The sequence below is a fragment of the Netta rufina genome (assembly GCF_964035555.1).
Source record: "Netta rufina genome assembly, chromosome: 2".
NCBI classification, from domain to species: domain Eukaryota; kingdom Metazoa; phylum Chordata; class Aves; order Anseriformes; family Anatidae; genus Netta; species Netta rufina.
Genome location: NC_140124.1, coordinates 60,648,101 through 60,662,370, shown reverse-complemented (window position 1 = coordinate 60,662,370; position 14,270 = coordinate 60,648,101). Strand labels below are relative to the sequence as shown.

Here is a 14,270-nt window from a genome sequence, read left to right as displayed (position 1 = left end):
CTGTGGCAGTAAATTAAGGATTTTATTGCTATGCAATATGAGGGGAAATCATCTTTATATGGTAAAACCTAGACCTGGCCATGAATTTGAGTACACCCAGCCTTTCAGCCAAATCACATGCCAGTGCAGGTAACCTTCTTTCCTCTGTCTCTGTTAACCAGTGTCCTCTCCCAGGGACTGGGCATGTGCTATATAAGTATTTCAGTCAAAGGGTGAGTGATGTTCCTCGGCTGGTATTCAGACGCTTTGCAGAATAGGAAGCAGAGAGAGTGGGAAAGGAGACAGAAGCAGAAGCAAATTCTGATTGTGAAATTAAACAGAAAGGCAAACAGCTAGACTCCACCAAGATGCTTACAATCCCAGAACATTTGACCCTAACCTTTGGCCTGGTGATTCTCAACCATATCTTTAAAGGCATGCCCTAAGGAACAAGAGGCAATTTGCTTTTTCTATTTTTATTTTATTTTAAGGTCCATCATATCCACAAAACCACGTGAATTTAAATATAGTCACTAAAATACCTATTATAAATGAGATGACAACTAATCAGTGCTAGCTAGAACGGAGTGAGAAAGAGGTACAGTGCTGGAATGAAAGGAATGACAAATAAAATTCCCAGATAATGAATGAGGTTGTCCTTATTTCCAGACTCTGGGAAACAAGGAAAAAGCAACAGTCTCACTACATGTAAACAAAGAGAAAAATTCAGTTTTTCACTCAGAGAGACTGAGATGTTATTGTTAGGACTGATATTATTTTGTTTTCATTTGATGACTAGTACTTACCCATTGATAGATGAGTCCACTTCATGCATCAGGGGCACTGACAAGGTTAGAGTATTATCATGCAGAAACTCTGTGTGTTCTAGGTTTCCACTGTGCCACAAAGAAAAATAAACACACTGTAAAACCACAGCCTTTACAATATACCACAGTTACACAGCTACCATCTCTCTGCTTTGTACTCTGAGCCTCTCTCAGTGATGTTGCCTCTCATTAAGAAGCCTCTTAAAGATTGCTACTTCTGTTCATCCCTCTTTGGAGGGGGCACACATACAAAGCATGCTTTGCAGCTCTTCCTCTGTGGCTGGGGCATAAGCAGACTTATGCTGATAAATCTATCTTTGAGCAAAGTTCTCAGTTCAAAAGTGCAGAACTACAGCAGTGATCATGCATAGTGGAGAGAAACAAGGATATTTCAAAAGCAACTCAAATGGTTGATTTTTATCCCAGCCTGACTGCACATCAGTTTGGGAGGGATACATACACTTCACAGAGGTTCTTGACAGTAAATGAAGCTGCCCTTTTACTGTAGCTGCATTATTTCACAGCATTGTCTCGGTACTGCTATGAGCAACTTTGCATGTAGACCCTCATACTGAACTGGCCGCAAACTCTCAGCTGTTCTGCTCCCTCTGCGTGTTTTAATTGTCAAAATGAAAGAAGTTCTACTTTGTGTCTTCAAAGCCAGTTGCCACCACTGGTCAAAAGCAGAAGAAGGGAAGAGAAAAGTGAGCAGTCATCTCTCATTTAAGTTGGTTTATTTCAGTGTGAATACTTGTGTATTAAGTCCAGAAAAGGTTCCTGAATTGCATGACCAACAGGCAAACTTGTAAATATTCTAATTCTGGTGGTGAGTCTGCTTGGTGGGTGACAGCTTAAAAGAAGAATATATTGCATATATTTCCTGTTCCTTCAGCAGTGACTCTGATTGCTTTTGCCTTGCTGCTTATCAGATTTACTCACAAGTCTACCTGTTAAAAGATATGATCCACTTTACTTCAGAACATTACCACTGAGGCAACAGTAGGTAGTAACATCCCAAATGATACCACGCATATGATGAGTTGCTCAATCAGGTTATGAAAACAGAGCCTGTTGGCTACATATATATGTAGATACAGCTCAGCCTTCTGAGAATGACACATTGCTATACTGGCTAAACAAAGCTATGGCTCAACAAAAGCTTTTCTTCTGAATAGGCCAAAATGGAGACATTTCTCATCTCAAATACCAAGATATTATGCTGAGAAGCAGAATAAGCAAGTAAAATTTAGTATAGGGTTCATATGTATGTGTTTATCTGTTTAAAAAGAAGCAGTTACTGTAAAAAAAATGAAAACATAGCTTGGTGAATTTAGCTCCAGCAAAATAGTTTACTCTAGGAAGCAACAGAAGAGTTACGTTTAAAATAAACAAAAATAAAAATGAAGACCTAGTGTAGTGTTGAGTCTTTGATCTCTCTCCCCCACTACAGAACCAGTCTCTTGTTACAGATGCTACTGCCAAATTTGCAGCTACAAGGGACAGGTTAAGTGGCCACTTGAAGGGTAATACTTAGTTTCCAGTGACAGCGTGGTATAGCTAACAGCTTTTCCATGCCAGACATTTCTGCAGGACTAGCTCCAGTTTTGTGTGGGAACAATGTCCCCACTCGTTGCAGTCTAACCACAGTACAACACAGACATTTCCCTGTCCATTTCCTTATCACTGACCTTACCCCAGGGCACCCTGTTAAAGCCCAACAACTTTTGTGGTAGAAACATTTTATTACTCTCATTTGACAGTAAGGGAATTGAGCAATTTGCCAAAGTCATGGAGAAAACGAGGGTAATTCAGCAATGGGAACTGCACTGTTGCTGGAGGTTCAGCTGAATCCTGAACAACACAACTGTCCTCCAGCCCATCCTTCTGAAAGGAAAAATAGTCTTTTAATCCCTCTGATAATTTGCACTATGTGTACAAACTACTATATATTTATTTGTTCCATCTAAAAGCAGCAACTAACCCTTTTCACTGGTAGTGCACAGAAATCTTGAGGAGTGAGGTTACTGAGGAAAGCCCTGTGCTATCCACGGCACGGAAAGGAGAGGTACAGCCTGGAAAATGCTGGCTGGGCAAATGTAAAGCACTCCTGACCTATCCTTGCAATGGCTGGCATTTACATGGCAGATCCCAATACATCTGCCTGACCTAGAGGTATTACGGGGTCATCTGAACACACGATCAACTTCTCTTCGCAGAGAATAAAACCGGTCTAAACGTGCAAGACGTGGTCTTGCCCATCTGATGTGAGGTCTCACTGTCAGCGTTTCCTGATGGCACCACATGCTGCAAGATCTTTTTCCCTGCCGGCAGCTGTTACAGGAGGGGGAGGATGCTGCCCTACAAGAGCACTCACTCAGCAACTGCTACATCTCCTCTCTCATCTCCAGCTGGCCTCTGAAGCATCATCAAAGTGGGGAGGAGAGTTCACACTGGAGATACTGACTTTGATGTGGCAGGATATGAAGCCGGCCTGTTCACACAGTAAGTGGAAGCAGCAACCAGTCCCACACTCAGCACCTCAGAGTGGCAGTTTATGGCCCAGGTTAATGAAGCTATGGTACAGTTGGTTTCCATAAACACCCAGACACTGCCTGAGACAGAACCATCCCTGGTGTCCGCTTCTTTGTGGCACAGAGCACTTGTAACATCTTTTATTTTGCCCAAGATGAAGTTCCTATGCATATATCTTAAGGTTACTGGCTAATATTTGGCACCACACTACCGTAATGCCTGCTGCAAATACCTCCGGGACAGTACCCCATTCAGCTGTTTCATGCGGTCTGGCATACCTTCCTAAAGATCCAGAGAGGGGAAAAAATAGACATCAACTTTGGAAACTGTCAGTAAGATCCCTGACCATCTGATGAAAGCATTTTTCTTTTCTGGTTTGCATCCAAGCATGCTTATTTCATTCAAATGCTGGAACAAGTGGATCTGCCTGGTTCTGATCGTCAAGCACAGCTGAACTGAGCTTGATATACAGCCCAAAGGGATGGGCACAGAAAAACAAGGGCCTTCCAACTGAGAGAACACAAAATGCTCCTTCAGAATCACAGCTCCCTGGCAAGCAAACCCTACACACAATCCCACCTCATTTTTCAGGAAGGTAAGTCACATGGTTCCTCTGTATTATCAAAATACACACATTTAGCTTCAGCCATCTAACCTCGTTTACTGTCCATAAATGTGCTATCATATCATGTCACCGCTATCAGACGATTGCCAAACAAATGCAATGCACACATCATGCAAGGAAGAATATACAAGTCATCAGGACGTACAAAGGTTCTCTTACCTTTGGGCAGTGACAAGGAAGGTAAGTGTTTCTTCTTGCCCAGACAAATGACTTGTGTCAAAGATCACACTGAACTCGTACTGCACAAAGAAAAAATGGTATTTAGAAACACTGTACTTTGTTTCAAAACATACTTATTCTGAAACTTCAAACATATTTTACTGGTCTAGCTGTGCAGATGTAGCACACTTTCATACATTTAATAGAGCCTCCTCTACCGTAGAGTAGCTTTTAAATCTAAGGAATTGCTCATCTGTTCAAATACTACAGAATCCAATTTTTCTTTCATTGTGAAAAGGCCTTTATTAGAACTGCCATTCAATGATACTTTTGGAGTAGATTATCTGCCAGTGGAAGTGTCTTCTAGTTTAAAGGGATCATTATCCAATCCTACCTCAGCACCAATGTGTACAGTAGTTGCCGGTGAAGTGATATTTTCAGGGAATAAAGATCATGTCATAGGCATGCACTGACACCCAGAACAACCAGCACTAGTCAAAGCACCATTCAGGCCAATAATCAAACTGGGTAAAATCAGGTGCCAATTTTGAATAGAGAACCTACCTTGATGATCACTGTAGCACTACATTAAAAAAGCTGTTGCATCAAATATTTATGTACCTCTAAAACCCAAGTGAAAATTTCCGAATTCATGCTAATTTCAATGGCTTACTGAAAAAAATGGAGGTAACCCAACTATGTTATTCTGAAACAAAACACTGAAATCCTTACATTCCAGGTAATATTTTGCTGCTGTATTTTTTCCACTGTATTTTAAATCTTTTTAAATGTTTCAAAAGACTATCTTCTAAGAAATAAATGATCAGTAACAGAAAATTCCATATAAGGTCAAATGCTATGTCAATTCAAATAGAAAGGAGTAATTTTTGAAATTTAAATTTTATGAAAAATTTTACATTGATTTTGTTTGGTCATTCTGAAGTTATTCCTCTTCTCACCTTCCTGAGTTAGTCAGGTGTACAGCTTTTTTTAGGGACAGAAAGAACGTAGCTGGGTTTGTAAATACTACAAAATAGTTCATCCTCTACTATCTTCTACTAGTTCATCTTCTACTAATCTTCCAAGAAAACAGAACAAACAAACAAAAAAAGCTACCAGGAAAACATAATATGAAAAAGTTATTGCAGCATTTTCAATGTCATTCATATGAACGCAGTTGCACCAAGTGAAAGTAGGCAAACATAAAAACTGAGTAAGGCAGTACAAGTAAGTCAGAATCCTTCCCTATTTTTCCGCAGAGGAAAATTTTAAGCTTTTGGTAGCTACAGCTCTTGCATCATTTCTGAAGAGCATTCAATTGCAATGCACAGGGTATTACCATTGGATGTATCTGATGGGAAAGTACATCTGCCTTCCCACAACAATGAAAGGCTTCAGTATCTGGGTTAGAACACTACAGAAAGTATCAGCCACACACGTTTAACAAAGAAATTGTCCTTCCCACTACTCCTTGGAGACAAACAGAGGAGGAAACCATCACTCAGCAGATGAAAATATCACAACATTACCCTAGATTTCGATCTCATGAAAGGAAATCCCACACTGCACTTGAGGAAGTCTGATTCCAACAACTCACAGGCAATGCCCAGCTCCTCCTGTAAGAAAATAAAAAAGACCTTGAGATGATGGATTTGAGGTGAATAAGAGAAGGATTACCAATAAATATCATTGAGATGAAATGATCTTATAAAACAAAACATTTCCCATCGTAGCACTGTTATTCCCAGAAATCTAATACTCCTTGAATAAGGAAAGGCGCAATGAGGCACTTCCTGACTCCACCTCAGTAAGATCAGCACTGAGACGTGGACAACCATCTGAATGTTGCTCTGAGAGCCAGACCACGGGGAAATATGGCACGACTAAACACAATGGAATCAGGGGACCAGCCCAAAGTTCTTGGATAACTCAGACCATCAGTTATTCCCATTGGTTTTTAAAAGAGCTTTCAAATATTCCAGAATACAGGTTCTCCACATCAGTTTTCCCAGTATTATGAAGACAGAATTGTATTGGGTGACAGTGACTAAATCAGGACAGGCACAGATGCTGGAGAAAACTTCATCTGGTCCTAGTATTATTCACCGCCCTGTTCTCTTTGGTTCACAGGATGAGCTGCAATGATATGGGTACCAACCTTCTTTAATGATACAACAGTGGCATAAATAAATTAGGGAGATGTGCCTCTCCTCAAGATAAGAAATGAAAGACTATGAACACTGTCCATAATACAAAGGAAAACGTTAGAGAAGCCCTATCCTGCTTGATTGGTGACTCCATTAAACCAAGGGAAGTGCTTCTATTGAATAGAAAGTGTTTCACTGTTCCATAAAAATAATGTCTGGCTCCAGGTTAGCATGGTCTCATCTCCAGGTTATCACAGAACAGTTGTGTGTTATGTCACTCTGAATAAGTTCATCACATAAAACTTTAGGGGTAGGATTCAGTTCCACAGTCTGATGTGCACTTTTAGGTGCCTGCTATGTAACTTAGATGCTCCCTTCATAGTCGATGGAGCCAGAAAACTGTTTGCCAGGCCAAATGTAGGTGCTTATTCCAGACTAAACTGAATAGTTATCAAGGCCCTGGTATTGTCTAGATCACCACTGTGGTACTGAAGTATGCAGCTACAATACAAATGCCCGAATTTAGCTATTTGAATCTAGAAATTACCTATATTCTAGACATGTTGCTGGGAATCTCAGAGGTACAGGAGATACGGTTTATTTGACCTATTTTAAGTACCCAGAGTAGTTTGCAAAGCCCAGGGTCTGCCTCCTTATGCACATCTCCCAAATTGTTTATGAGTTCTGCTTTAAACATACTTCAACTTAGGTATTTGCATGAGTACCATTCACATCTAGAACAAGTATGTGCTAAAGTGGCTTCGTGAACCATGGACTCAGACTAAGCATCTCCAGGAAATGCTTCTCTGGCTTTCACATTCTGATAGGAGCATGGCTTTAGTGTTCTACAGATGTTACTTCTTTCCTAACTGCAGTCTTGATCTTTCAACTGCTTTCTGCAATATCTGAAGGACAAAATCTCCTTTAACATCACGGTTCAAATCATGGCACACATTTATAGAAATGTATGTCCCTCATGCTTTCTTCTCTCAGTATTTCACTGGTCTCACATGTAAAGAAAGTAATATAAGGAGAAAATCCATGTATGCTTTGAGATGCCTGATGGCATGAAATTACTCCAGCACTACTCAACAGCCAGAGTAGTGTCCTCCATGTACATTTTCTTTATGGATTTGTTTTGTTGCAATCTTTAGTAGACTTTATTTGCAAAATAACAAAAGTTGGCACTGCCCAGCAAATCAAATTATCTAGATTCAGTTGTATAAAGCTGCCATCCTCATATTCTGTGTCAGATTTTCTCCTCCATTTAACACATAAGAGCAAAGAAAGCACTTCATGGGCGCAGCATCTCCTTCACTTGCCTCTTCCTCTGAGCTACACAGGAGGTTCTCCAGCTTTATTCAAGTGATCAAGTGAACACAAACTGAGCAGCTGCATAACCAAATGAAAATTTTCACAGCTGTTTCCTCTGGGAACATTCTCATTTCTGTGTTGTTCTGATGTCCCTTGCTGTCTAACTGTGGCAACCTATGAACTCTCTTTCATCATCTCCCTGTCTCTGCTCATTCAAGAAGGGTTTCTATTTACATAGCTGTCTGGTGGTGACAGTGACCAGACAGACCCAAGAGGTTGTCTCCCCTCCCCAAGCCCGTATCACTTCAGAGATGTCAAAAACACAGTAACAGAAAGAACACTCATCTTGATAATGGAAGAAGTGCAATTCTTCTTCATTTTGCAAATTGGTGGCTGCCTGCCTTTGCAGTTCAGACAACAGGCAGGCACATGCCAGTTGTTTAGAAGGGCCTGCTAAGGAAGCATCAGGGAACACTGCATTGTGGCTGGTTTTGCTGTTACTGCTCGCAACAGCTTGACAGATGTATTGATATTGACCTGAAAGACCTTCTGGCTTCATTAGCATACCAACCAGTTTAATGATTAACATTAATAGGACATTATTAATGCTGCAAATTCAAACTGTTCAATGCTAGGAAATAACAGAAGTAAGTTTGCCTGTACCAGACTGGTTCAGCCTTCTGCATGTTTCTAAATCCCAGAGTACCTACAAACCTTTTCTATGGACTCATTGATCTGTGATTAGTATTAAGAAGCTCTGATAATGGGTAAACTATTTGCTTTTCCTTCATCACTTACTGTCTGGCTTCAGGCTTATTTGCTGCATACTGTTCTGGAGAGGGAAAAAACTGTTTTTATGGGATTTCCTATGGTGTTCAGCTCTGTAATGTGTGGACACACAGCAAGCATTAAGTTCAGTTTTCAGAAAGCTGATAGATTTTTGGTGCCTTAATAAAAAATAGGGAACAGCGGCAGGGGATTTCTGGGCTTCCAGAAATTTTGGTGCCACTTCTCAATGATGTGAGGTAACACTTTAAGTGCACAGTGCTTCTCTATGACAATACAGCCTAGCTGAGAACGCAGTTTATTGCGTGAGTTTCCCTAGCAGAATTTCCAGCTTGCTTAGAAAACATAGCCAAAGGGAAGCTTCCCTTCCAGTTACAGAGTGTGAAGTTTTATCTAGACAACTTTGTTTTCTTTCTGAAACATTTCACAGTTTTTCATATTTTAAGGAGAAGATCAGATAAAGAGTGAGCTAATTAGCCAAATAGCTGTACTATTACTGCATAACAAATAAAGACCCGGGTGTGAGAAACATGAAGCTCAGGCTGGCTCACAGTCTGTTTCTCCAAGTCTTTTATCGCAGAAAGAAAAGTTCTTGATAATTATGGCAAGAGCAATGAAATAGTCAAGTTTTAACTCCATCATAAGGGGCACATGGGGAAAAATAATTCAACCTAAATTTTAAAGCATAATCCTCTCAAATACATTCCTTGAGGTATGTAACCAGGGTATGATTAGAGATGTAACAAAATGGCCTTACTTGTGGGGTGTTTGTTTTAAAGCGTAAATATGATATGTAGTTTTCAAAAAAGTAGTGCAGGAAGCTGGTAATGATCATATTAACATTGTATGGGAGAAACAGCAGCCTGGAAATGTTGCTATTTGTTAAATTTAAGACTTAAAGGAGAAGAAATTTCAGTAACTCTTGTGTTCTTCCTGAGTCAGATCCACCTCTTGTTGCTTCAAATATTCATCTGGCGTACCATGCAGCCTGCACCGGGAGACAGCAGCTTTCTTCTCCAGTGGCATCTCTGGCCAGTACCTGTCTCCACAGAAGCAGTCTGTTGTTGAACGTGGAGGCTCGGAGTACATCTGACTACTGGCTGACAAGTGCTCAGGAGTGCTTAGGAGTAATGTCTCCTCGTGCTTTGTCCCTAACCCACACGCTAAGTGCAGTAGAGTCCTTACTGCCCCGAATAGCTCAGCTATATAACCAAAAGAAAGCAAGAGGCTCACAGAATAATCTGCTTGAAACAGGCAAACAAAACATTCAGCTTGGCCTAGAAAGCATTCCAACATGAATAAAGCACTTTAACCACACAGATGGGATGCTAGGATCATTATCCTACAATATAATAACTCAAGAGCAATACCCTTTTTGCTGGCTTCACCTTGCTGATTATCTAAGGATATAACACATGGAACAACCCAAAATTTTGCTCTTTCCCTGTCACAGAGATCGTAACTGGACTGCAAGAGAACCTTACATTTTCCAGGCCACATAAGATAGATCATCACTAAGAAAATAGCTTGTCAGTACTAGAACAGGTTGTACTAAGTAAGCCTTTGACTGCATGCATCTTAGCATTTAGAAAGATTGTCTTCCCTTGATGTTTGATGGGCGTAATGTTCTCAGGATACAAAGATGGGACCAGTGCCAGCTGGAGCACAAGACCAGAGTATTTTAGGTATGATCCTGAAGAAGACCACTTATGAGACCCAAGCACTGTGCAAAGACAGCTGCTCTTTGTCCCCAGTCCTCCTGAAAGAGACTTTTTTTTTTTTTTAAGTAAGATTTCTTAAATATTGTTTACTTTGACCTCAAAGGGTCATTTTCAACTTGGTTAACTGCCAAATCTAAGACTTAAGGAAAAGAAAAAGAGAATGTCTTATGAAAACAATAAAAGGAAGCAAAATAGGCTGCCTGGCTCTGGATAAAACACAGTGACAGGTTAGAGGCTTGCCTCTGGGAAGAGTCTTCATGCTGACATACCAACACAGGACATTGCTCCTTGTGCTCCCCATTCCTGAATGCCAATGACCAGAAACAAACACCATACATGAAGTGGCACAAGGGCACTGAAACTTCCTGAGCTTCAACTCAACTAGCAGTTTTAAAATCAAATCACAAATGCATTTTTCCCATATGAATCTCGCATAGCTGGTATGTGGTGACTTAGTCATCAGCTGATACAACCTGAACCTCCTCTGCCTCATTCATGTCGAAACAAAAAGCTTCAACCTCAGAGGAAAAAATTTTCTGCTTCCCTCAGCCTGACCTGGCAATTCCTATAATCACATTATTCTGGTTTTATTTTTCCCATCCTTAGGGTTATTCTTTTCTTCCCCAAAGTCAGAACCATCCTCCTCTGAACTGAGGTCACCCCCTACCTGGAGTCATCAGCACGCTGCTTTGACCTGCTCCCACTGCTCATCCCCACCCATGACTGGTTGCAAGCCTGATACCTCAAGCAAGCCCTCATGTAATCTTCCTTAGCCCATTAGCTCCCCTTCAACACCATCTGCTACCAGGCTCTTATCTATTTGACAACTCTTCTACCAAATTATGACTATCAGCAAAAGCAAACAAATGTAAAAGTATAGGCCACTTGTGCTGTAATTTGCACTCACCAGTGCTCTCACAGGAAAGGTGTGAATTCAACCATCCTAACACCCATTTATTCTCTGTCGGATCTCTGGTTTTTAAGCATATGAGCTACTACTAGATAGTGCATCTTCAGTGTCAGCATGAAGCTGCACTAGAACAGTACTCAACTTGTAGAATTTAGCAAAATTATGTCATGGATACAACTTTTTTTTTTTTTTTTTTTTTAATAAAATCATACCAGACAGTCAAGAGAAAGTTATATTAATTCCTGCACTGATGGTGAGTTGGGTACTGCTCTGAATACTGTTGGTTATCTGTGCCAGAGATGACCTAATCCTGTTGAACAGTCTTCTGATTCACGGTTGTTTTTGAATGGATTAAAATCACTAATAAAAGGCACTGAAAATATTTTTGTTACAGAATTGTTAGGATAAACTGTATATTTTTTAGCAGAAAAACAAAACAGAACAAAACATCAGACTTACTAGATATTACATCTAAGAACAGATTACTTCTCTCTTTCCTTGGTTATATTCAAATTAAGGCTTTTTTTGTTGTTTAGATGATAAAATGTCTCCCCCCTGCAAATCCTGGCTGCTAGCACATACGCTCTGGAACAGAGAAGAAAATGTCCTGGAAGCCTTGATAACATGTTGGCAGAACACCCCTGTTTTGAAGATGTTGAGAATTTCTTTTACTTGTTAGTTTTTTTCATCCTACTGCAGGTTTTCCAATGGGTAAAAAAGAAAAGTGCCAAGAGCAAATACTGAGAAACCCTGCACTTGTTGCCAGAGAACATGCTCTTGGTTCTTACTGCTTTTCCTGCTCTATAACACCTGTCTGTCTGAGAAACACCAAACTGGACACCACAGGGCACCACCTACCCTCACCTGAGAGGTCCTACAAGTGCACTAAGGAGGGCTATTTGCACCGTCTACTTCCTGCTGTGTTAAATCTCCAAAGTTAGATACTTTAAGTCTACGCAGTACAGACTCTCCAATATATAGACTTCACAATTAACTCTCCCCACTAGTTATTTGGAGATTTAGTGTATCTGACCTGCACACCAAAGGTAGAGGCTTTTATCAGACACTAGGAAAAATAGAGTTCAGTTAAATAATTTAGCTAAATTTCTACATTTTTTTTTCCTATATTCATTATGGCCTCTGTCTTAAAGCACATATTTGTATCTCAGCAATTTCAATTTACAAATTGGAATTTTTGATGAACAAGGACACTTTCCCAAATTAGAGATTAGACAAACATCTGGATGCTTTGTTCCCAAAAGGACAATTATATAAACATGAACTGCATTTTGAGAGCTTCTCACTTTGGGGAGATATCACTGAACATGTGTATGTTCACAGTTGGAACCTCCTTCTGTGCACTAAGCTAGCAACCTTGGGTAGCACCAACAGCTTTCAGGTCAGGAACCTAAAATAAACGACCACTTCTTTGATGATGTTTGGGATGGCTTCTTCAAATTACTGTTCATAATCTTGGTGTAAGCCCTTCAGCTGTACTTCAGTAACTTCCCCCCACTGCAGGTTTTCCTAGGGTTTTGAGAATAATTTTTATTTTGATCCTACCCTTCGCTCTCCCTGCCTCACAATCCTCTTAATACCTTTACTGAGGCTTCAAGGACATGAAGATTAGTAAATTCATTCAATAGCTACCTGAGTATACTGATTTACTCTCCTTCCGCAGCAACAAAGGTCACCAAAGAATGTGGGTCACAGTTACCCACACGTACAGAGCAATTAGGAAAGCCTCAGCTCCTGAAAGCTTGGGGGTTTTTTCAATACAAATGATGGCCCAGGTTGAGTTTCCCTATGACTGTAAGCAAGTGCAGCTCAAGTAATTTCATCTTGCAGGTCCTTTCTTGTGCAAATAACAGGATGGATTTTCTAATACAATTCCATAGATACCATGCTTTCCTCCAAAATGGTGCTTTGCTGGGTATTTTAAAACTGCAGGAACACAAAGAGGATCAGTGGTATTGTAAACGGAGAACTCTTCCAGGTGCTACACAATAATTCAAGTAGAAGGCATCTGTCATGACTGAAACGGTGACATTTAAAAATCTCAGGACCTCACAGACTGAGGCTAGTGTTTTGAGAGTTTGGTTCTCTCTTTTCCAGCTGGGAAGGCCATAGGACTTTTTGTGAGCTCCAAGCATGTCTGTGACCTGGAAAGACCCTATTGCTGACAGCAGCTTTGAAGGTGGACTGCAGTGGTTCAGCACAGGTGAACATCACTTTAAAAGCCATTGAAGATCTAGGAAAAATCCTCACGTACGTTTCAGTGAGTTTTACTCTCAGAACAAAAGTCTCATGAGTTTTATTCAATTTCTTGACATGTGGTAAATGTAGCAACTTCAAACTTCTGAATCTCATGATCAGAAACTCTTGGGTACATTTCTCCACTTGCCAACACAAATTGGGTGACAAGGAAACACAGAAAGTAATTTATTTCCATCATGAATTTTGTTTTAAGATGGGTTTTATTCCTGCATCATAACAGCTCTGTAGCCCCAGCTTCACAGGTTTCTCCTGCTGTGTTTTCCAAACATTGGTGGAATGCAAGCAACAATGTGAATAATGTGAAGGGCAATTCAGTGATAAATCAGCAGCAATGGCAACTATCATGTGAAAGATATTCTAGAGTCAGTACCTACCAGGAAAAGTATTATAGAGAAGGAATTAGATTCAGTAGGGACTTGCTCACCTAGATGTTAGCCTTATGACAACATTTATTTAGTCTTCTGAATATAATGATTGAAAAATATTGGATATCCAATCAAATTACATGATGGAATAAAAATACCACGTGTTCTGCAGGGGTCTGTTTCAAAAGGCATCACAGGGACTAAAACTTTTCCTTCATTTTTGAGCGTTGGGATATTATCCCAACAAACTAAGCTGGCAAACGTGAGGTATCATACATAAATTCTGCAGCTCCACAAATTGCTGTTTCATTGGCAAAGAGCATTGTCCATGCCACCACTCACATGAACAAGCAAAACCGCATACCCCAAGTACACTGACACACACGCAACCGAAAACACACACACAAAGATTTGGGGAACCAGGGTGGCTGGTCTTGTAATTTTGATAATGAATCGATCCTTTAATTCATTATCAAAATAAGCTTGAAAGGTGATGGGGAACCTCTTTTTCCTAGTTCTCTTCATGAAACAACAAAATTATTTGGCATCAGAGAGAGATTTCCCGTCCTATTCCATGATCTCATTAGTAAATGCTGTAGGCACACCCCACCCCCAAGCCCAGCAAGCC

At 40.3% G+C, this 14,270-nt stretch overlaps 1 protein-coding gene across 1 annotated transcript in view; it reads right to left on the bottom strand.

Moving 5' to 3' along the window:
* ITGA9 (integrin subunit alpha 9) overlaps positions 1-14,270 on the bottom strand; it is a 215,354-nt gene that overhangs the window by 45,626 nt on the left and 155,458 nt on the right. The window contains exons 19-21 of the mRNA XM_084282712.1: positions 5,652-5,738; positions 4,123-4,202; positions 786-875 (exon numbers count right to left, since the gene is read on the bottom strand). Coding sequence (XP_084138838.1) covers positions 786-875; positions 4,123-4,202; positions 5,652-5,738 — 257 coding nt within the window. The remainder of the gene's footprint in view (positions 1-785; positions 876-4,122; positions 4,203-5,651; positions 5,739-14,270) is intronic.